Raw genomic sequence first — 25,042 nt, 5'->3', positions numbered from 1 at the left:
TTTTAAAATGGACAAAGTAAAAGACTGTCTTTAATCCTAATCCTGAAAAGATTAACTCATGCCTAAATTTAAGCACTGTGAGCAGTCCCATAAATTGGACTACTTACAGTGTGTAAAGTTAATCATGTAGGATCAGAATTTTATTCAGGAAAATACTGATGGTGGATTTATACATAAAACAACATTGAGTTTGTTTTGTAGGCTGTGGTTTAACTTTGTGCTGTGTCATGTTCTCTGTTGCATATATGGAATATGAATGTTTGGTTTTGAAAATTAAAAATGTAATTGACACTCAAAGTTATTGAAATGACCACATACTGGGAGAACTAAGAATTTCTTTTTAATTTCGCTTACAACTTTTGGGTGCCAACAAATGGACTTCTGTGTATGTTGTCTTAAAGTGGATTAATGAAAGTACAAAGATCGATAACTGAGAGAGAGGTGCTTTAGAAATGCCAAAGACGGGGGGGAAATCTGTTCTCTTGGATGACTGTTGTATGTTAGAGATTTAAACACACAATTAATTCCTGTGCTCCCCACTTGATTATTTTTTTCTCTTGGAAGGACAAGTTTTGAAGTGTGTGTGTGTGTGTGTGTGCGCGCGTGCGTATATAGTTTCATGAGAACTGTTAGGTTTGTGATGTTTTTAAAATAGGAACTGAGGAAGAAATTGTGAACTATGGAAGAGAAACATTTGAAATACTAGATCAGAACTGTAAAATAAACTTAGCTCATTAATTTCTTCAAAAAATTTTGCAAAGCAGATAAAGCAGTTTTAACAAAGTAAAATGGAAGCTCCAAATTATGAACTTGGGGGAGGGGACTAAGTATGTGCAAAAGACTTCTTTACATATATAAAAAATGTAGATGTAAACCATCTTTGTGGTTGGGTGCTACAGAACAGATCATTAGACAAATAGGCTTTCACGTCATGTTCACAAAGAGCTTATATTTTATGCTGCAAAAGAGAAATATATTATTATAGACTGAGGAAAAGCTGTCTACAGAAACACTTGTAAACCTTTAAAATAGTGTCAGATCCTGCATTCTTTCTGCATCCAAAACACCCATTAAAGTCAGTCAATGTTTTGCCAAAGACACAAGTTCAGGATTGGGTCCTTTTTGGAAGTCATCTTTAGCACTTTGCTCTACTTTTGATGTTACCGTAATGTCATCTTAGCATCATGATATCTGCAGAAAATGGAAAGGGCATTGAAACTTCTGTACGTTTACTCTCATTTTGAATGAAATACGTTCAAACGCAAATAATACATTTACCATATAGAACCTAACATATAAGGAACTTCATCACTTGGCATCAAAATCCAAAGGTTTTACAATATATATTTTATAAGAAACTTTGTTGCTTTCAAATAAACATTTATATATTCTTGAGTGAAAGTTGTTTGAATATTTAAATAGTGCATTCAGTACTACAGGTGTACAAAATAAAATAATAAATCTTCCCTAAATAACTGAACAGGCTCATATTTTCCTGACAGCAAACACTGCTCATAATGGAAGAGTTAATGGCTTATGCTTTACAAGTGATGGGCTTCATCTTCTGACTATTGGTACAGATGACCGGATGAGACTCTGGAATAGTTCCAGTGGGGAAAACACACTGGTAAGGTTTTTAAAGGACCTTCAGTTGCATTTCTTGATTACTGTTAAGAGAGTAATAGACCAGTGGTCCAGTTATGATACATAATTTAGCTTTGGAAATAAATCTCATACTGGACACTGCAGCGTAATCTCAGTTGATCTATGTATTTTTAATCAAAATAATTTATTTTCTATCATTTTGTCAAGTGAAAATTAGTAACTAAGAGGCCTTCATGGCCCACCATTTGAAAATGAGACTATAAAACCAGTCATTTGTGACAGTAGCTCAAAGCCAGGTCAGGCTGGCAGTAACCAGAAAGCACTAACATCTGTTGGCAGCTTGTCTGAAATAAATTTGGTTCTCAGTCTACTTTTCACTGGGTGGGTGTCCATACCACTGACTGAATAAGTATCAGACTGAATTAATCTCTTGTCAGTAGGTATAGCTCTTTCCAAATAAGTTTGAGACCAGCTGAGAGAAGTAGGCTGCATCTAGTCCTCTTTATGCAGCCTGTTTTCTACGTGCTCCCTCCCAACTCTTTTAGCCAATGGAGGGCCACTTCTCATTGGTTCCAACCATAGAGGATCCTGAATGGCCTTTTTAGGTAATTCCTGAAGGCCATCTCCACCCCCTTCCAAGCAAAAGTACACCTTCATGCAGACTGCACCAAGGTAGCAGGTCATCCAGTAGGGACAACTAATTCCTGGTATCACAGATCACAACAACCTTTCAGTAGGGATACAGATTATATTCCTTCATCTCTCTAGTCTCCCTACCCCCAGTACTCTCATGCCTGCTTTAAACTGCTTTTGCACCTGCTCCCTAGAGAGGATTAGGTATACAGTCCCAAAGAAAATACAACTCTAGTGATGTAAAATTAAACTTTCGGAACACTCTAAAAACACTTAATTAAGAACTTGGATAAGTATAAATGGCAATCCTTACCCAAAAGTACAAACTTAGGGCCAAATCCTGCTCCCATTCAAGTAAATGACAAACTCCTGTCAGTGGGAACAGGATAAGCCCTAAAGTGAGCATAAAAATCTGGCAGCATTTTCCTTTTGGCAGGGGTTGATCTTGTTGGGAAGAGGTTAGTGGGTTCCTTCTGATGCAAAATGGCTTAGTACCCCACCTAGATATTTTAAGGGTATATCTTCACTGCAGCATTAATTCAGCATCAGCATTCATTGATCGGCACCTGATTATGAGTATCTGGGTTAGCGTCTCCTGGGTGTGGGCAGCCACACTGCAAAGTCATACTTGAGTTACTGGTGCTACCCCTTGGTGCTACATTTACGCATGTGGGTTGCTGAGACTTCTGGGGGAATATCCCATGCTTCTTTGTGCTACCGTTAGATGATCTGCTTATGATTCTTTCCCAGTGAACTGTGGGAAAACTTGTCTATTTTTCAGGGTACATGATGGAGAATTGGGGGATGTGTGGTTTAGTCTGCATCCTCATTGTAAAATGGGTAGGTTACCACCCCAAATGAAAGCCTCACTCAGGTTTTAGCCTACAGCCCCATATAAGCGATCTGGCCCAGACTGAAAGCACCACTAAACTCAGATGAGAAGGTTTTGTTAATGGATGGGAAGGGGGTAAGGGGCAACACCTGAGTAAGATCTAAAGTGTTAACTCTGCCGTGAAGACATACCCCAAAGGGAGGTGGGAGTGGCTCTCCAGAGAATGGATATAAAAGATGGGCTGAGGAGCCCTGGGAGTAGCGATGACTAAGAAGTTTCAGCTCTAAGCCTTCTCATCTTTGATGATGATGTCAAAATTCCAGAAAAAGGATGAATTTTTGGCTTTCGACAGTTTGTAGATTTTGTTGTGGAGCAGGTTGAGAGAGGCATTTCCTCACAGTGTACCACAAGAATTACTCTGGAGTCTGAGTAAATATTTATCCCTTTTAAGTTGGCAAGGAGAGTTTGGCCGATAGAACTAGGTTACCTTCTTACTGGGAAAGAAATGGGTGGATGCAAAAACAGAGAATATCTAAGTATTTGCTCTCTTGAATAGGGATTTTGATTACAAATGCAGAAGCAAAGTTCACCACTTCTACCATTCTTTGTGTGGATCCCACTTATGGTGTGCCCTCATGTGTACAAGATCAGAATTTTTGACCAGCAGTGTCTTTTGGGGCTGCATCTGTGCCCTGCATGATTTCATACCCTCCCATCTGAGGGAATATATAGCAGAGTGGCACTGACCACTTCATTTCCCTCTTCCTGCCTATGGCAGCAAGACAGAACTTGATGGTGTCCACCTGCTATCCCACAGTGCCCTTTCTTGTACACAATTTTGTAGATATTAGTACATATTTCCAGTTAGGATTTGCAGCCCTCTTTCTGTGTACATGCATGGGAATGACGAGGTGGGCTGTTGAGTTGTTTCTGCTTTAACCCTTGATTACTCTTGGCACTGAGGGTCATGCCCCCCTTACCCCTGTCGACCTTACCCCTGGAGCTGGGCTGTGAGCAGGACCACGACTCAGGGTGGGGGGGCATGCAGACAGGGGTAAAGGTGCTGAGGCTGGGGCCGCAGCTAGGGGTGGGTCTGAGAGCAGAGCCGTGGATGGGGGCCAGGGCAGGAACAGAGCCATAGCCAATCTGCAGTGGGGGCTTGTAGCCAGCCCGCAGCTAGATGTGGCTCCACTCCCAGCCCCACATGCGGCTGAGGCTGGGGGCAGGGCTAGGAGTGGAACCACGCTGAGGCTGGGGATTGGCCCAGGAGCCAGGGACATGGCTGCGGTCAGGGCAGGAGCAGAGCTGGGGGTGGGGAGGGAGCTGCGCCCCCCCCCCCCCCGACTTTCCCGCAAAGGTTCCATCGCACCTCTGCCTTAAGGTTAAAGTTCTCAAGTCCTCTCCCTCTCAGCTTACGCAAATGTAGCTAGTCGAACTCCATGGACTACAGAGGAGCACCTTTCATTGTTACTCTGGTCCCAGCCACAAACTACCCTGCAAAGGCCCTGCAGCTCCTTTTAATCTGAGCCTGCTGTGCTTTGAATGGCTGCTTCCATGCACACACTGACTTAACTTATCTAGTTCCCCCTCGCTCTCAACTTCTGCATTATGGAGCAATGGTAGCTACTTTATTATAGTTAAGAACATGACCCTGTTTTCATTATTCAAGTCAGATTTCAACTCTCCTCTCATTTCCATGAGTGTGGAAATATTTTTTTAACCTGAAATTTCCCTGTTAGGGGCTTATTCCTTCACCCACTCACTTCCCTGGTCCTTCTCGCATGAACAAAGAAAACAAAGAAAACAACAGAACGCCACTAGCCATCACCTTCAGCCCCCAACTAAAACCCCTCCAACGCATCATCAAGGATCTACAACCTATCCTGAAGGACGAGCCATCACTCTCTCAGATCTTGGGAGACAGACCAGTCCTTGCTTACAGACAGCCCCCCAATCTGAAGCAAATACTCACCAGCAACCACACACCACACAACAGAACCACTAACCCAGGAACCTATCCTTGCAACAAAGCCCGTTGCCAACTCTGTCCACATATCTATTCAGGGGATACCGTCATAGGGCCTAATCACATCAGCCACACTATCAGAGGCTCGTTCACCTGCGCATCTACCAATGTGATATATGCCATCATGTGCCAGCAATGCCCCTCTGCCATGTACATTGGCCAAACTGGACAGTCTCTACGTAAAAGAATGAATGGACACAAATCAGACGTCAAGAATTGTAACATTCAAAAACCAGTTGGAGAACACTTCAATCTCTCTGGTCACTCGATCACAGACCTAAGAGTGGCTATACTTCAACAAAAAAGCTTCAAAAACAGACTCCAACGAGAGACTGCTGAATTGGAATTAATTTGCAAACTGGATACAATTAACTTAGGCTTGAATAGAGACTGGGAATGGATGAGTGATTACACAAAGTAAAACTATTTCCCCATGGTATTTCTCCCTCCCACCCCACCCCCCACTGTTCCTCTGATATTCTTGTTAACTGCTGGAATTAGCCTACCTGCTTGTCACCATGAAAGGTTTTCCTCCTTTTCCCCCCCCCTGCTGTTGGTGATGGCTTATCTTAAGTGATCACTCTCCTTACAGTGTATATGATAAACCCATTGTTTCATGTTCTCTGTGTGTGTGTATATAAATCTCTCCTCTGTTTTTTCCACCAAATGCATCCGATGAAGTGAGCTGTAGCTCACGAAAGCTTATGCTCTAATAAATTTGTTAGTCTCTAAGGTGCCACAAGTACTCCTTTTCTTTTTGAGAAGTTATTTTGTGTGTGATTTTTGTTTTGTATTTTTGAGTTACAGGACTATGGAGGGGAGGGGAAAGTATTTTCACATTTGGAAAAAAAAAATCAATCTTCTTTATATTGTCATCTGTAGGATAGCTTGGTTAGAGATTCCAGAATTGTAGGGCTGTTTTCATTAATGTTTTTTAAGGTTAGGTGAAAATTTTTGATTTTAATTATAAAAATATAAATCTGTGAGAGCTCTGTCGTATGTTTGATGTCCTGAGAAACGTCTTCATAGTTTTTGCAGAATATATAATCTTCCATGGAATAGTCTGAATCTATTAACTTCATAAGCCACATGGTTCTGGTTCAACAACTTCAGAAGTGTCTGCAGACACACTTGGGGGAGCTTTTAATTTCTGGAAGGTAAATAGTTCTGGTTCAAGGAATGTGCAAGCAATTACTTGCAAATTCCACGTGGAAAGTCACTGGTTTTGCATCAGAAGGTCTGTGCAGAACTTTTTGTTCAGCAGTGATTTTGCAGAGAACTGATTATACGATTGGCAATGACACCGAAGAGCCTGTATGCATTAATTTAAAATTGCAACATTGGGTTTTAAATCACTAAAAAATTATAATGTCAGAGAGAAATCCATTTACTTGACTCATTTTTTAAATATTTGACATATTGCCATCATGAGAGTTAATCAAAAATTTAAACAACTATAAGAAATTCCCAAACAAAAAATAATTGAGATAGTTATGGATAAAAAGACATACTTGGATGTAAAATAGCCTTATTGAGATGTTGGCCTTTGGAAGAAATTGTTATATTTGAAAGCCAGATTAAAGTTCCACTAACTGTCTTAATACGGGCCATTATACCATCCCACGAATGCTTACTAGTAACCATCTTCCATTTACCAACCAGAAAATGCCATCAGCATAACTAATCTACCCTTTCATACTTAATATTGTGATCTTGGGCCGCCTCCTGCCAACACGTATCACCTATCAATCCCAGTTGAAACTCACTCACCTGTTCAGAGTGAGAAGAAATGACATCTCTTATACTTCAAATAGAGTACAGAAATTACATTGTTCCATATCTTTCACTCAGTATAATTTACCCTGTTCATTATGCTGTTTTCATTAACTTCGGAACCCAAAAATAAGGTATATGCATTTGGGAAGCTCACAGTTGTGTTAAATTCCAAAGTAGCAGGGTGTATGCATAACCATTGTTTTTATTGAGAATTTAACTCTTAATTTTAAATTTGGTTTAATAATTTAAACCACAAGAATTAGCTTTGTATAATAATAGCTAACAGCTTAATCTTGCATCCTACAGGTGAACTATGGGAAAGTCTGTAATGAAAGCAGAAAAGGACTAAAATTCACCATTTCTACTGGATGTGATCCAGAATTTGCGTTCGTACCATATGGTAGCACCATTGCTGTTTATACAATCTACTCGGGAGAACTGATAACTATGCTTAGGGGACATTATAGTACTGTTGACTGCTGTGTATTTCAGCCTAATTTTCAGGTAAGTGAAGTACTTAAGAGAGTTTAGAATGTTCATAAAATAATGAGTTACATGGATTTTAAGGCCAGAAAGGGATCATCACATCATCTAGTCTGACCTATATAACATAAGCCATAGAATTTCATCCAGATACTCCTATATTGAGTCGAGTAACTTGGGTATGTTAAATCTCATCTTGATGTATAAACATGAAGAGAGGGAGAATCTACCTCTTCCCTTAGTAGTTTATTCCAGTGGCTATCTAGTTAATCATCCACCCTATCCAAAAAAAAACTTTTTTCTTTTTCCCTTTTTTGTAATTTTAATTTGTCTGGCTGTAACTTCCAACCATTGGTACTTTTTCCTGCCTTTCTCCGATAGATTAAAGAGCTTTTAGTGCCTTTTATTTTCTCCTTGTGCAGCTATTTTTACAACATAGTTAATTCACCTCATGATATTTTTGTTGATTAGCTAAACAAATTGCTCCTTAGATCTCTCTTTTAAAGATATTTTCTCCAACCCTCAAATAATTTTTGTGGCTCTTCTCTGCACTCTCCAAATTACAACATCCTTTTGAAAATGGGAATGGCAGTACTGGATGCAGTATTCCAGATTAAATCTCAGTAATGCTGCATACAGAGGTAAAATTACCTCCCTACTTTACTTTATCTAAACAAGAATCACATTAGCCCTCTGCCACAGCATCGCACAGGAAGCTCATGTTCAGTTTTGTCCAGTATGATTCCTAAATCCTTTTCAGAGTCACTGTTTTCCAGAATATAGCTTCCCATTTGGCCTCTGAATATTGGCACAACTTGAGTACTCTTCCAGTTTTCTCCACTGTTCCAGGATTTATTGAAAATTAACATCAGCAAGCCAGAGATCTCATCCCATCAGTTCTTTTAGGAGTCATAGATGGAAGTTATCTGGACCTGCGGATTTAAAAATATTTATCTGTAGTAGATATTGTTTAACATCCTCCTGAGTTATTAATGTACTAGAAAATTAGTTCATCATCCTTATGTAATATAAGTACATCATTCTGCTTCTTACCAAATACAGAACAGAAATATTATTTGTACACTTCAGCCTGTGCTGCATCATTATAAACAATTCTACCATCTCCATCTAGTAATGGTCCTGTATTCTTATTAGGATTTCATTTGTTCCTAATACACTTAAAATAAAAATTGTTGTCCTTAGACCTGCCAGGTATGGATTTTTCTTTGAAGTCTTTAGCTTCCATCATCAGTGTTCTACACTTCCATAACTTTCAATTTTATATTGCTTTCTGTTTATTTCCCCTTTTCAAATATGTTTATGTATATATTATTTTTAATCGTTACCTTCACTTCCTCTCTTAACCAGGATGGGCTTTTAATCATTAAACTTAATTAGCGCTTTGGAACTTCCGCATATATATACTGCTGGTTGGGATTTGTCCTCTCTTTGGCCATGAATTCTATGATCATTGGTCCCTTGGAAGCCAACAATTTGCTGTCTAGTTATCTATTCATCTTTATCCATCATAAAGAGATCTAAAATAGTTACTTGACATTGCTTACAATAGCTTCTTTAAGTTGTTGTTATATATACCTACCTTCAAAGAATGGTGTGCCGCTTAATTCGTATTTATATATCACATTGAGATACTGGGAGTAAAGATGCTACAAGTACAATATTATTATTGGCTCAAATTCTGCTTAAGCAAATATCCCATTGATATTGATGAGATGTTAGCCTGATGAAGTATTGAGAACAGCAGGATTTGGCCCATTATTATAACTGAGGGGTTGGGATGATTTCAGAGGCTGTGCAGAGGGAAGCCTGGTTGTGAAATCTGCTGTAGGAGTTTAGTGTTTTGCATTTAGTGTCTGGTGTTCAGATAATAAACATGATCTGAGAGTTCCTGACTCAGTCAGGAGTAGGGACAATGTCTTGTCTGTAAAGCACCATGCAAACCTAAAGAACAGTATAAATAAGGTTATGAATCTGTCACAGTTTTCATGATTTTATGAGACCTCCATGAGGTCTTGAATATTCCAGTAATTTAGCCCTGGGCAGTGAGGCTTGCTCTTCAGCTTCAGCCCCGGGCAGAGGGGCTCGGGCTTCGGCTTCAGTAAATCTGGGATTTATTATTTATTGCCCACATTCTGTCCATGATTTTTTTTAATAAAAATACCTGTGCCAAAAACGTGGCCTTAAGTATAAAGTGAGTCACTGATGTGTCAAGAATTGCAGCTTCATTAGAAAATTTAGCTGCTTGCTTCCTGAGCCGTTGCTTTTTTTGTACAGTGTCTATGACAGCTACAAAGGCAGTTGATGACCTGCTCTGATGTGGCAAGTCAGTAAGTATACAGAAAAATTAAGATAATTACAAACTAAACAAGGTTTATGTGCATTCTGTGTTAGGAATTCCCAGAATTACACTATACTCTGCCACAGACGTGCATCGTGCTTTGCAGTCTACATATTGTTCTGCTCTTAATTGACTCAGGAGCTCAAATAAGTTTATTTTTTTGTGTTAATATAATTTTATTTAATGTAAACTCCAGGCTAACTGAAAACCATACAATCCTTGGACAGAAAAGCAAGACAGAATAGTTATAATGTTCACAGTAAATATACTGCAGAAAGAACAAGGAGTACTTGTGGCACCTTAGAGACTAACAAATTTATTTGAGCATAAGCTTTTGTGGGCTAAAGCCCACTTCATCAGATGCATGCAGTGGAAAATACAGTAGAAAGATGTATCTATATCTATAACTTAGAGAGAGAGAGAGACACACACACACCGTGGAAAAAATGGGGGTTGCCATACCAACTCTTAATGAGACCAAACAATTAAGGTGGGCTATTATCAAAAACTTTTATAGTGATAATCAGGATGGCCCATTTCAAACAGTGTGAGTAACAGTAGGGGAGAAATTAGCATGGGGAAATAGTTTTTAGTTAGTGTAATGACTCATCCACTCCCAGTCTTTATTCAAGCCTAATTTAATGGTGTCCAATTTGCAGATTAATTCCAGTTCTGCTGTTTCTCGTTGGAGTCTGTTCTTGAAGCTTTTTTGTTGAATAATTGCAACTTTTAGGTCTGTAATTGAGTGTCCATGGAGGTTGAAGTGTTCTCTGACTGGTTTTTGAATTCTTGACGTCTGATTTGTGTCGAATTATTCTTTTGCTTGGAGACTGTCCAGTTTGGACAATTTACATGGCAGAGGGGCATTGCTGGCACATGGTGGCATATATCACATTAGTAGATGTGCAGGTGAACGAGCCTCTGATAGTGTGGCTGATGTGATTAGGCCCTATGATGGTATCCCCTGAATAGATACGTGGACAGAGTTGGCAACGAGCTTTGTTGTAAGGATAGGTTCCTGGGTTAGTGTTTTTGGTGTGTGGTTGCTGATGAGTATTTGCTTCAGGTTGGGGGGCTGTCTGTAAGCGAGGACTGGCCTGTCTCCCAAGATCTGTGAGAGTGAAGGATCGTCCTTCAGGATAGGTTGAAGATCTTTGATGATGCGCTGGAGCGGTTTTAGTTGGGGCCTCAAGGTGATGGCTAGTGGCGTTCTGTTATTTTCTTTGTTGGGCCTGTCCTGTAGTAGGTGACTTCTGGGTACTCTTCTAGCTCTGTCAATCTGTTTCTTCACTTCAGCAGGTGGGTACTGTAGTTGTAAGAATGCCTGATAGAGATCTTGTAGGTGTTTGTCTCTGTCTGAGGGGTTGGAGCAAATGTGGTTGTATCTTAGAGCTTAGCTGTAGACGATGGATTGTGTGGTGTGGTGTGGCCTAGATGAAAGCTGGAGGCATGTAGGTAAGTATAGCGGTCAGTAGGTTTCCGGTATAGGGTAGTCTTTATGTGACCATCGTTTTTTTTTCTCCTGCTGATAATAGCCCACCTTAATCGATTGGTCACGTTAAGAATTGGTATGGCAACCCCCGTTTTTTCATGTTCTCTGTATATGTGTATATGTATAATACATATCTTCCTACTGTATTTTCCACTGCATGCATCTGATGAGGTGGGCTTTAGTCCACGAAAGCTTATGCTCAAATAAATTTGTTAGTCTGTAAGGTGCCACAAGTACTCCTTGTTCTTTTTGCTGATACAGACTAACATGGCTACCACTCTGAAACCAGTAAATATACTGATATCCCCATTACACTGCTCAAAGGAAAGACTGGGTTTTTTAAAAAGCCTTAGTGATAATCTGCACTTTACTATAGACTAAACAGTTTTATTTCCAAATTTAAGTATCTGTGAAAACAGTACATGCAGAGTATTCACAGCTGTATGCAAATCCTAGTGAGTTAACATTGTTTATCATCTTTGAATACATAAGGACTGACTTGATCGATAGTCTCCCCTTAAAAATTGTGGAGAACACTTAAATGCACTGTTTGCAAGATTAAAAGATTCCACATTAGTGTCTGTATATCCCAGCATATACCTATTAATCATGAAAAAGAAAAAAAATGTTTAGCAGGTACTTCTAGAGGGATCCAGAAGATCTTACTGATGCTTACACACACAGCTTTACTTGAATAGTTCCATTGAGGCCAGTGTGACAACTCACACTGAGAAGTTATTCATGTGCACAAGTGTTTGCATGACTGGGGCCATAGAATGGGTATCGGGTTTTAATCAATTCAGCCTGTACCGGAAGTTATTTTAAATATAATACGAAGAGAGTCTTTAGAAAGAAGGAGCAGTGACTATCCATTTTAGGTACCAATAAATTAACTTGCTGTTTTAAAGAGTCTTATTTTGAAGGTGTCATAGCAACTCCATAGCTAAGTGTAAAAGCCAATGCTTCTTTAAGCAGAATTTTATATTCTGTTATATCATAGTACATTTCACTCCAGCTGTTTAAATATGCAGCATTTCTTGTCTTAAATGTGCTTCGTGAAACATTAGTAACAAATAATTAACAGTTCAATAACTGTTTGGAGACAGCACCATATATAAACATCCTCCTATGCTATGCATCTATAAATAGCGGTCTGGAAAATAACGGAGTCCTTTTAATAAAATGCAAAGAAATTGAAGATGCTTTAGATTGTAAATTTTTCAGGGCAGGAACTGTCTGCTACTCTAGCACAGTGGGGCCCCATTCTTGGTTGGTCCTTAGGCACTACCATAATAAACATGACCAGTAATAATAATGAACATGTTTGATACTTGCCTTCCTAACATGATACAAGCGTCACATTATGTTCCTATTCTTTCTTTTCTCGCCCTGAACAAAATGAGATTTCTTCCACCTCCTTACTGCTCCCATAATTGCACATCTAAGACAGAAATGTGCACAGATTATTTCCAAATGGTTACTTTTTTTAAATAGATTGTTATTAGTAAACAAATAAGATGAATATCAGAACCCCTAGTAAAAAGAAAAGGAGTACTTGTGGCACCTTAGAGACTAACAAATTTATTTGAGCATAAACTTTGCTGAGCTACAGCTCATTTCATTGACCGATGAAGTGAACTGTAGCTCACAAAAGTTTATGCTCAAATAAATTTGTTAGTCTCTAAGGTGCCACAAGTGCTTATTTTCTTTTTGCGAATACAGACTAACACGGCTGCTACTCTGAGAACCCGTAGTGGCCATAATTGAGATTTTGTCTATATGGGGAGGGGAAGGGGAGTTTAATCCACAGCTTTTTGATCCGTGTCATGTAACAGGCATTACATAAACTGTACTAATAGTATGCATGTGGGATGGTGTGCCTTCTTTCGTTGCACATCATTGTGTGTACACGGTGGTTTACTGCATACCATGGGTGTGGCATTCTTGCAGGGTATTCTGTGGTTCTTTTCTTTGCTGCTTAGCAGTGTGCATTCTGAAATTTTTCTTCCTGTGTATTATGGGATGCATAGCAAAAGCCAGGCAAGTTCAAATTTTTTAAAAATTCCCATTTTTTCCTGTCTCCATCCTATACTTAATTTTTGGCTGGGCTAGTGCCATTTTCCAATTTTTTTCAGCCAGTAGGGACCCAACAACGCTCCATGCTGGCAACAGTGAGTGAACAAAAGCTGCTTCAGCTGTATTTCAGCATTCAAAGCTGGATTAATTCAATTATGAACTTCGCCCACAGTACCACCAATCAGATGATGTGGCAGCAGCTGTTCCTCTAACAGCAGCAGAGAAAGCAGTACGAGGAAGAAAAGGAAGACACCAGCAATTGATAGTACAGGACCGGTTCCTGGAGCAGCTTCACCCTGTGCCATGCTGTTTCTGGGCTTGGGAAACCAATATGGATTGGTTGGAAAGGTGGTTGTGCAGACCTGGGATGACCAGCCAGTGGTGAGAGAATTTCCTGATGGGGAAGACAACCTGTTGGGAGAAATGTGCTGAGCTGTGGGGAGCTGGAGCTGCAGCCGCAGCATACCATCACGTGGTGACACCCATTTGTGGACATGTGGGTTACAACTGCCATCTAGAAACTGGCCACCCCGAATGCTGCCAGTCCGTAACCAACCAGTTCAGCATGGGGATATCGGCTGTTGTCATGCAGGCATGTGATGCCATGGAAAAGGTGCTGTTGAACCAATTTAGAAAGCTTGGTGTAATGCTCAGGAGATTATTGGTGGTTTTGCATACCTGAGCTTCCCAAATAGTATTGAGGCAATTGATGGGACTCATGTGCCTATTATTTCTCCTCCCCCGCACACCGCCTCCCCAAATCAGGGATCAGAATTTATAAACAGAAAGGGGTATTTCTCCATACATGACAGGTTTACAGAAATAAAAGTAGGATAGTCTGGAAGGGTTCACAATGCTAGAATCTTTCAGAATTTAGGTGCTTACCTTAGTGGAGAAAGGAATGTTGGCCCCAAGAGCACTGTGGAAATTAATGGCGTTGGCGTTGCTCTGGTTATCCTGAGAGACCCAGGTTATCCTCTGCTTCCTTGGTCAATGAAGCCATTCATAGGCTGCGTGGACAGAAGGAACAAACTGTTTAACTACTGCCTCAGTAGTTGCAGAATGGTAGGGGAGTGTGCATTTGAAAGGAAGGTGATGCTGTTAGTGGAATAGGTTGGAAGCAGCAGAAAAAAACATGTTTCTGTTTTGCCCAGTATTTTTGAGAGCAAAGGAGAAAGCCTTAATTATAAGTGGGAGACTTGGGCATAGCATCTTCTTCAACGGTTTAAGCAACCAGCAAGGCATCGAATATAAAATGGAAACAGCCAGGATAGTTCTGTCAAGGATGCATTATTCTTAATTTTGAGTCTCGGGCCTGTGGGGGTAGTATGGACTGAGAGCAGCTCAGTGTTTTATGGACAGAAGAGATGCAACATTGTTGCCATCCTATTTTTACTTGTGTTTTTGCTTAGATACTTTGTAAAACCTTATTATATAAAATATCACGATTTTCTATGTAAAATGCCTTGACGCCTTATGAATGAAGTTTTTAACGTTGTTTTTGTTAAAATGATATGTTCTGTAACAAACAAAAATAAACCTTTAAATGAAACAATAATGAAACATTTTAAATTATGTAATAATAACAATCTGTTGTCCAAGGGCTATAAATAAACTTTTAATTAAAACAGTAGTGAAACAAAATACCAAAGTGCAACAGCGCAGTTCTGGGCACAACACAAGGGGTTACGAAGTTTAAAGTCGTAGGCGAATATACATTTTGCATCTTTCTCTTCTTGTTTGTGAGCCTTCCAGTATTTAGTGGTGAGGTTCAAAGGTATCAGGAGTGCTACAGGGCTCAGAAGAGCTGAAATCCCAGGTGCAGCTGTTCAGTACCCTATGAAGGGATTGGCCTCTGGGAGCACTGCTGCGGGGGCACAGTGGGGTAATATTGTTGTTCCCAGTATCTGTATTGTCTAGGGGCTGCATAATATGGAGGGGTGTGAGGATAGCAGGCAGTGCAGACTGTACACCAACAGCAATATGCACTTCAGCAGGGCATTTTGGCTTTGTATTGCCTCTGCATCTCCCTGTCTTTTTTGGAGCTGTATTTTGTCATGGCATGGCTTTCGCTGGCAACTGCCATGCTGTCCTTGGCTACTCCCACAGTCTCTTTCTAGCTCTCCCTGTCTGTCTTTCTCTCCATCCTCAAATACTATCTGCACTTCTGTGCTATTTTGGGGGGTAGGGTAGTGTTTTGTTTGGCGTTTTTATGGTACTGGGAGGAACCGTGGAATGAGGTCCAACACTTCATCACAAGTTTTCTGATTTCCCCCCCCCCCCCTTAGGTTATCCAGATACTCAGCCGTTCATAAAGTCCCTATCTTTGAGAGGTCTGGCCAGTGTAGGTACCATAGTTGTGGGAGTATTAATAAAAATCACAATTGGTTATTCATATTCCAGAGAGGCTGTGACAGCATTTTTTTAATAAGCATTTCTGACTTCACCTCTCTGAGATTCTTCCCAGTTTTGAGGGTACCTCAGAGATAAGCAGTGTGTGCATTGGCATTTTTGTCTGTGCAGTATATGCTGTTTGGCTTTGCTATTGTGCCTTGGAGTCTGGTGTTTTTAAGAACTATGTTCCTGGTTTTGTGGTAGGGGAGGGGAATTATGGAAGTGCCTATATGGTGTCAGAGGACTTAGTAGGGGGCATCTGGGAGCAAACTAGATAGTAAACCCCCCTACACCAGTTTTAGGTTGTCCTGACTCTGGATAATGTTACACGGAGACAGGTGATTGGCAGACAGAGAATGGCATTATTCAAAAAGGGAAAGGGCAGGCCAGAAAAATGCACTGTGAAGTTATTTACCAAGATGGTCTCCCCAGAAGTGCTACAGGAGTGGGAGTTGTGAGCTATAAAGCGGAATGATTATGCAGCTATTCCTTATTTTGCATTTATCAACACGGAATTCATCTGCCATTTTGTTGCTCAGTTTCCCAGTTTAGGGAGACTCCTTTGTAACTCTTTGCAGTCAGCTTTGGACTTAACTGTCTTGAATAATTTAGTATTGTCTGCAAAATTTGCCACCTCAGTGTTTACCCCTCTTTTCCAGATCATTTATGAATATGTTGAACAGCTCTGGTCCTAATAGATTGGTACAGAATGATTTCATTTTACAAAAGCTGTATTGACTCTTCCCCAACATATCATATTCATCTGTGTTTCCTATAGTTTCAGCCAGTTTGCCTGATACTGAAGGTAGGCTTACCGGTCTGTAATTGCCAGAATCCCATCTGGAGGCTTTTTTAAACATCAGTGTTACGGTAGCTCTCCTCGAATCATCTGGTACAGAGGCTGATTTAAGCAGTAGGTTATATACCACAGTTAGTAGTTTTGCTCTTTCATATTTGAACTCCTTCAGAACTCTTGAGGTGTATTGCAGTTGGTTCTGATGACTTCTTATTGTTTGTTCCAAAACCTCCTCTATTGATACCTCATTTTGGGAGACTTCCTCAGCTATGTCACCTTAAAAAAAGGTCTCAGATGTAGGGATCTCTCTCAGATTCTCTCTCTGAAGATCAGAGCTAAGAATTCGTTTAGCTTTTCTGCAATGACCCTGTTTTCCTTGAGTGCCCCTTTAGCACCTTGATCCAGTGGCCTCACTGACTTTTTGGCAGGCTTCCTGCTTCTGATGTATTTTAAAAATACTTTGCTGTTAAATTTTGTCTTTGGCTAGTTGCTTTCCAAATTTTTTCTTGGCCTACCTTATAATTTTATATCTGTTTATGTTCCTTTCTATTTTCCTCAATAGGATTTCACTTCCAGTTTTTAAAGGATGCCCTTTTGCGTCTATCTGCCTCATTTACTCTGCAGTTTAGCCATCTTGGCATTGTTTTGGTATTTGGAGTATATGTTTAGATTAATCCTCTATTATGGTGTTTTTAAATAGTCTCCTTGCAGTTTTCAGGTATTTCACCCTTGGGACTGTTGCATTTAATTTCTGTTTCGCTAGCTTCCTCATTTTTGAAGTTAAATGCTACTGTGGTGACTGTCTTTGGTATTTTCTTCCTTAAATGTTAAATTTAATTACATTATGGTTGCTGTTACTGAGCAGTTCAGTTTTATTCACTTCTTGGACCAGATCCTGTGCTCCACTGAGGATTAAATCAAGAATTGCCTTTCCCCTTGTGGGTTTCAAGATAAGCTACTCCAAGAAGCAATCATTTATGGGGTCTAAACATTTTATCTTTGCTAAGGTGACATATACCCAGTCAATATAAGGATTGTTGAAATCCCCCATTACGAAGGTAGAAGATGCAATAATAGTCTCTCTAATGTCCTTAAGCATCTCACAGTCACCTATCACCGTACTGGTCAGGTGGTCGGTAGTATATTCCTACTGCTGTACACTTACTATTCAAGCATGACATTTTTATCAATAGAGAAGTCTATGGTAGTTGATTCATTTACGATTTTTACTTTATTTGACTTTATGCTTTGACATACCGTGCCACTCCCCCACCAGCATGACCTATTCTGTTATTCCTATGTATTTTGTAGCCTGTTATTTCTGTGTCTCACTGCTTAGCCTTATTCCAGGAAGTTTCCATGATGTCTGTTGTTTCAGTGTCCTCATTTAATGCTAGGCACTGTCATCCCTTGTTTTAATATAGATTCTCCTGAGCAATTTGCTTATTATCTGGCACTGATCAGCATCCTAGTCACAGACATCTGCTTAGCAATGTCCACAAAAAAGATCTTTATTGCAGTGCCTGACCACAAGAGTTTGCGGCACAGATGCTCCACCTCAGGTTGTGATGAGATTCAGGGTCTTAACACGGTTCCAAGTGGCTGCTTGAGGCATGTTGTAGGAATTCCAGAGTAATATTGCAGTAGTTCTGATATACTAGAATCCAGGAGCAAATGGGCAAAATCTGATCCGGTGCCAGCTTTTAAATGGAGAAGGGAACATCCAGCCAACTTGACGCCAGAGCAGGGGAGGGTACCCAGTTAAACAGACAAGTCAGTAATGGTTGCTTGGAAAGAGTATGGGATAGCTGTTCGAGGACTGCCAAGTAGTTGGCAGCAGCATCGCGTGCACATGAACAATACACTGTACTAACTCAATTCACAGCAAAGTTAATTCTCTTTGAAGGACTCCAGAGTTTATCGCAAATGAAGAGTTAGTATGCTACAGTGGATTGCGTTAGGTGAATACAAGCATTTTCAAACAGAATTAACTCGACTTAATTTGGTTTAAACCATCCATGTAGACAAAACCTAAATTATTCATCTATGGTGTCAAGGAAGAAGTTTTGCTCTGAAGAAACTTGGAATACAGTTGAAAGGGAGATGAGAAATGAATTAAGTTTAACAGTAAAATCAATTTAAATGGTAGTAATTCTATTTTGATAAACTCTTCCTAAGGAAATTAGCAGCAGTTGTGTCCTATTGACTTTTACTTTTTAAAATCTGTAGTGATCTAGATTTTGTTACAGATTGGATTCCAAGAATATGTTTCTTTATTTCTAAACATTAAACATCATTTAAATGTAACATTTCTCCTAAGCATTTCTTATTCAGTATTCAGCAAATACCGAGTTAAGTTATTTTTGCTTTCTTTCTCACAGGAACTATATAGTGGTAGCAAAGATTGCAATATCCTTGCGTGGGTTCCAGCTCTACGAGAGCCAATGTCTGATGAAGATGCTGAAAAGGTATAAAATGTTTTATGAATGTCAATTGTCCTTTTTATTTTTATTTTATTTTATTTTATTTTATTTTTTTGTACAGCAAAGGGGAAAAATTAGATATGAGGAAAATATTTCCCAATTGCTCTTTGCAATGAAGATTTATACACAGAAATGATCTAGCTGTCTTTTCTCTGCAATATGCTTTTCCTCTGGTGCAGAGTAGCCTAGTGGATCTGCCAGTTCTCTACTAGAATTCCTGATTCTTCTGTATTTAAAGTGTTTCTTGTTTTTATGTTGTTTGGCTATTTGACTTTCTTCTTAGCCTTTGTAATTTCCATACTATGTTTTACCTGCCATAGTTTAAGGTCCTTTGGAAATATAGTAACAAAATTAATAATAAAAAGTTAGAGTAGTAAACGAACAGTGAAATTAAGGGTAGCAGTTTTTCGCATCCAATTACTGTTGGATCTGGAAGTATATCAGGAAAATTCTAAGCAGGCTTACTCAAGAGTCTGTCTGAGACAAAAGGAAGGTGGGGCAGGTATGTATTTACTATCCAAGTTCCCAAGAAACTTTTGATACATCTACAGATTTTTAATGAATCGTTGAAGCTTATAAACAAAGTCTGGAAATCTTTGTTTTTTTAAAACAATCTCATTTCTTAGACATTACTGTAAAGTGAATTTAGATTCAGGTCTCTGTCTTACAGGATCTATTTATGAAATGAGGTCAAGTTTCATCATCCTTTTTTAAACTGGTGATCTGTTAGCTGTTCCATGATTTACAGTTGGTACTGCATATTTGTAATGTTATTTTTAAAAGTCTTTATTTTGTTTGTTTTCTAACTATTCTGTGATAACTAGAGTAGTGTGTGTTTCTTGGTAGCAATACCTCTAATTTCAGCTTCCAAAGGGAAAAGCTAAGTAACGGTACCTTCCAAAGGCATATAAATTGCTTCCTTCAGTTATTGGTCTCTAAGGATTGCCCTCATCATTAAGACTTCATGTCTGTCACGTAAGTCACGGATTCCAGGACTTTCCATGACCTCTGTGATTTCTGCAGCGGCCAGTTCAGTTGGCTCTGAGGCTGCCTGAGCAGATGAGACAGCCCCTGGGCCAGTCACATCGGCCACTGCTGGGGCAGTTTAGTTGTGGGAGAGGGCTCAGGACTGCGGTTCCTGGCCAATGGGAGCTGTAGAGCCAGAGTTCGTGGCAGGGGCTGCATGCGGAGTCCCCCTGGCCTTTCCTCTCCCTTAGAGCTGCAGGGACATGCTGGCCACTTCCGCAGAGCTGCACGGAGCCCAGTAGGGAGCCTGCCAGCCCCGCCAACCCTTGGCTCCACCCCTAGTCCCTTCCCACACTCCAAACCCCTCAGCTCCACCCCCACCATACATCACCTCCATATTGGTGCATATAGCAGAATTAATTCTGCACATGGATGGGAAAAGTCAGAGGGAATATTGCTGGCAACCCTAGTAGTACCTCCCTGCCAAGCTCCTCTGCCCTCTTTCAGGTCTGGCAGAGCAGCTGCACAAACACCAGGCAAAATCCAAAAGGTGCTCTATATATGCATCGAGTTTCTCAGGCTTGGCAGAAGGTTAAAATATGCCCAGCCTGTGCCCAGCCAGCCGACTCTCTCTGCTAGGGCATGGGGCTCTGAGTCAGACAGGCATGTTGAGGGGCTCCTCCTCCCCAGGTAGCTGCAACTCCACTGAAAAACCCAACCAGGGGAGACAGAGCAGACGGGGGGAGGCTCTGAGGATGAGGAGGACTCAATCCAGGGGGTAAATCCTGGAGCAACAAAGGCTATGGTTCACCCCACAAGTCCTAAAATGGGTCCTAGAATCTCTGGGGAGAGAAGCAGGGCTCGTACACAGCTCCGCTTCCTCACACTGTGAATCCAGATTCTCACGATATCTCTAGATTTTGCAGGACTTACCCCAGACTTTGTCCCCCAGAAAGGCAAAAGCAAGTGTGTCCTGCTCAAGGGAGCAAGTACTGCTGTTGTGCGGTGGGGTGAAAATCGGGGATTAAACCCCTTCTCCTTTGCCAAGGGTTGCCACCTTTCTAATTGCTGGTAACCAGATCCCCAAGGCTCTTCCCCCAAGGGCCCGCCGCAATCACTTGCTCCTTCCCTCTCCCCCGTTGCTCTCTAGATGGTCTCCACCTTGTCCCCCATCCCCCAAGCTGGGCTCCCTCTGCTCTGTGGCTGGGACAGGAGCTGCTGCAGCCTGACAAGGAGCCTTCCTGCAGGTAGGAGGCAGCCCCGGTAAGCAGGGGCTGGTGTGGGTTAATGACCCGGTACCTCCCCCTGCCCCGTAGTAATACTGGACTTTTGATGTCCGGTCAGTACATCTGACCAGACACTGCCAGGTCCCTTTTTTTGACTAGACTTTCCGGTCTAATACCAGGTATCTGGCAACCCTAAGTGGCTCGCGGACAAGAAACCAAAAACCAGACTGTCTGGCTAAAACCTGGGCAGGTGGCAACCCTACCTTTTGCTTTCTCCTCCTGAAAGAGTGTTTGCTGGGACTTTTCTCCTGCACAGAGTCTCTCCCTGTGCACTGTAGCATGCTCACCATCCCTCTCCCACCCTGCAGCATGTCTAGGCATGCAGAGAAGCCTCTCCCTCCTCTGCAGCCCTGCCTCAGACTGCAGCCTCTTGGGAATTGGCTGCATGGGCTATCTGGCTTTCAGCCCAAGGACTCTCGCTCTGCCAGGAAAGTGGCGTAGATCTGAGGCAGCAGCAGAATGGAAATTGTGCCCTCTGAGCATCAGCCATAAACCATGCTGTGCCATGAAAAGGGGCTCAGACTCTGAAAGGTGGGGAAGGTCTCTTGATGCCCCTTCCCAGCTCCACAGTGTGGCTCCACGCTAAAGCCTTGAGCACTTCAGGCAGTCTATGACCAGAACAGAGGCACCTTTGTGGGATTACATAGGGGTACATGAGAAATGCCTTCGCATGTTCAGAATGATACTGATTTCCTGAGTATAGCTCCAAGTGGTACTAGATTACTCATATAGTACTTACTAAGTAGGAGGAGCAGGCAGACAATCTTCCAAGCTTCTGGGACATCTAACAACTATTTTCTGAATTGAGGGATGTATAACAATACCCCTCTATTGTACAGTCTCCAGATCAGGATGAATAGTGTACCACTTGCCCCTATAAGCAGACAGGGGAAGAAAAGAAAAAGGCATTGCCTGCACACTCGCACAAACCAAAAAAATCCAGCAGAATTTTTCCAAGACCAGATGGTTGTCTCTTAGTGGCCTGGAAGAAACTTTTTATTAATAGATCTTTCTTTCTGAGCATTATGATGATGCATGTTTTCCCACTGATACCTCCAAAGAAGGCATCACAAGAGCAAAATGAGGACACATGATTAAACCAAATCTTAAACTAAAATGTTTTTATATTTATATTAGGGCTGTCAAATAATCACAGTTAATGCATGCAATTAACGCAAAACAAATTAACTAGATTAAAAATATAGTTGTGATTAATCACAGTTTTAATCTCACTGTTAATAATAGAATACCAATTTAAATTTATTTTACATATTTTTGGATCTTTTTCTACATTTTCAAATATATTTTCAATTACAACAAAGAATACAAAGTATACAGCGCTCGCTTTATATTTTTTTATTACAAATATTTGCACTGTAAAAGGATAAATAGTATTTTTCAGTTCACCTCATATGAGTCCACTCAGTTCTTCTTGTTGAGCCTGTCACTAAGACAAATAAGTTTGTTTACATTTATGGGAGATAATGCTGCCTGCCTCTTATTTACAATGTCACCTGAAAATGAGAACAAACGTTCACGTGGCACTGTTGTAGCTGCTGTTGCACGGTATTAACGTGCCATATATGCTAAACATTCATATGCCTCTTCATGCTTTGACTTATAGACTGTAAACTTTTACATTGTTTTGTTTTTGAGTGCAGTCATATAAAAGGTAAGTTGCACTTTCATAATACTGATAGCATTACAGTACTTCTACAGTGGCATGGGGAAAAGGATCTGAAGCAGAAGCTTCCAAGGAAACCTAGATCAATATTCCTCGAAACCAACAAAATCCTCAGCATAACTAAATCCTTCTTTCTGATTCACCCTCTGCACCCAGAGTCCTAAGTGGCTGGTTGTAATCACAACAAGACACAGCTCACAAACCACAGCATGCAGTGCTACAACCTATACTCTGGATTGTCTCCAAGCACAAGACTTTGCAATAACACCAGGAAAAGCTCCCCGATTCCTTAGACAAACATAATTCACCTAGGAGTGGAGATACACTTCCGTGACAAAGATCTACCCATCTAGACAGGTTCCAGATGATTCAAGATATGATATCCATGCTGGACAAATGCATAAGGCCAACCGTAGTTCAGAGTCTCTATCCACTGGGCCTTCTGCTCTCGTACACGTGGGTCTCCCCAAGGACTAGATCACACAGCTGGTGTCTCCCGGCCTTTCTTAGGAGTATGGGACCATTCCTTGGAGTGAATGCAAGACCACTTTCCGGTTCCAAACCAGGTGCTGGAGTCCCCTAAATAATGGATAGTCTCAGAGAACATCCACAGGGATCTTCCCATATACCTTCCAGGCCTGTTGGTTCTCACAACATATGCCAGGCTGAAGAGGGAGGAGTGCTTCCGGGATCCAGAACAGCATAGTGCATCAGGAGGGCAACCATGTCTTGGTTCAGCCAGGTAACCACGACTGCATACATAAACAACCAAAGGGGAACAAGGTGTGTAGAAGTGATGGAAACAATGAAAGAACAAAGAAGCTTCTCCCTTCCCTAAAGGTGATGCATATAAAAGGGAGAGCTAAACCTAAAGGCAGACTGGCTCCGCAGATGCAACTACTCAGTATGATGCCCGCACCAGGAACTCTTCACTCTGATCTTGCAGACCTTCGGTCTCCCTTCAGTTAACCTGTTTGTCAATTTCAAGAATACAAAATGGCCAGAATTCTTTACTAGCAAGCAGACCCCACGGGGACATATGCTGTGTTGCACAGATGGCCGCAAGGCCTGCTACACCCATTCCCATCCTTTCGTCTTCTAGGGAAGGTGATCCAAACGATAAGGCAAGAAGAAGGAAGGGAGACAGTGCTAACTACATACCAACCAAGGAGACCCTAGTGCTCTGATATAGTAGAATTAAAGCTGGAACCACTGTTGCAGCTTTTGGCAAGACCAGACATCTTTTTTCCAAGACCCATTTGTCCACCCAGACCCAGATAGTCTTCAACAGGCAGCTTGGCTATTGAAAGAGGGAAGCATTAGCTGCTCTCAGCCAGTCTTCTAAAATGATCAGGACTTTACTCTCATCCAGGAGAGCTTCCACACTAAAACCTGCTCCTACATATGGATCAAATTCAGTTCATGATGCAGGTGCACAGCAGAGGTCCAAGGGTTCCTGGGATTCTGGCCACTTTGGACTTCCTTCAGGAATATGTGGATAAAGGTCTTTTGCCCAGCACGATAGCCTGCCAGCTGTAAGTAGTGTACTATTTACAGGATCCTTGGGCTCCTTGGCAGAACCCTCAGGTATGCAGATTTGTCAGAGCAATCAGACTGGCCAAACCAGTGACCAGAACGATCTTCCCTAAGTGGGAACTACCACTGGTGTTGAAAGCCCTAACCACCCAACCACCCTTTGAGCCTCTGACTGTTGGTTCTGTCCACGGCCACAGCACCTGACCAAGAAGCAGTGACACACCATAGGTGTCAGAAGGGCACTGAATATTTATATCAAGCATACAGAATCCTCGAGGAGATCGGGCTGTCTTTATTTCCTTTCATCCCGAGGTGCTAAGGCTTAGTATCTAAGCCAAGTATCATACCAAGTGGATCAGACTGTACATTGTTGAGGCATACAAGTCATTCAGCGTGCTGGTTCTGGAAAACGAAAGTGCATTCTACAAGATCCATGGCAACCTCGTGGGCCAAAAGAGATGCACTTCTAAAACAGAGATCTGCGGAGCAGCCACGTGATCATTGGCTAATGCCTTTATCAGACACTATAGGGTGGATTTTCTGCATCCACAGAGGCCTTTGGCAGGAAGGTGCTGCAGGTGGTGGTCCAGACATAATCTGGCCATTTGAACAATT

At 41.2% G+C, this 25,042-nt stretch overlaps 1 protein-coding gene across 5 annotated transcripts in view; it reads left to right on the top strand.

Annotated features, from left to right (window-relative positions):
- The window catches only part of ERCC8 (ERCC excision repair 8, CSA ubiquitin ligase complex subunit), a 51,970-nt gene that overhangs the window by 25,036 nt on the left and 1,892 nt on the right, over positions 1-25,042 (top strand). For all 5 annotated transcript variants that reach the window (XM_038402863.2, XM_043514849.1, XM_043514851.1 and 2 more), the window contains 3 exons: positions 1,503-1,627; positions 7,179-7,376; positions 18,854-18,940. In XM_038402863.2, coding sequence (XP_038258791.1) covers positions 1,503-1,627; positions 7,179-7,376; positions 18,854-18,940 — 410 coding nt within the window. The remainder of the gene's footprint in view (positions 1-1,502; positions 1,628-7,178; positions 7,377-18,853; positions 18,941-25,042) is intronic.

The sequence above is a fragment of the Dermochelys coriacea genome, chromosome 5 (genome assembly GCF_009764565.3).
Source record: "Dermochelys coriacea isolate rDerCor1 chromosome 5, rDerCor1.pri.v4, whole genome shotgun sequence".
In the NCBI taxonomy this organism is placed as follows: Eukaryota; Metazoa; Chordata; order Testudines; family Dermochelyidae; genus Dermochelys; species Dermochelys coriacea.
Note: the sequence above shows the minus strand (reverse complement) of the source record. Positions and strands in the feature narration are given on the sequence as shown.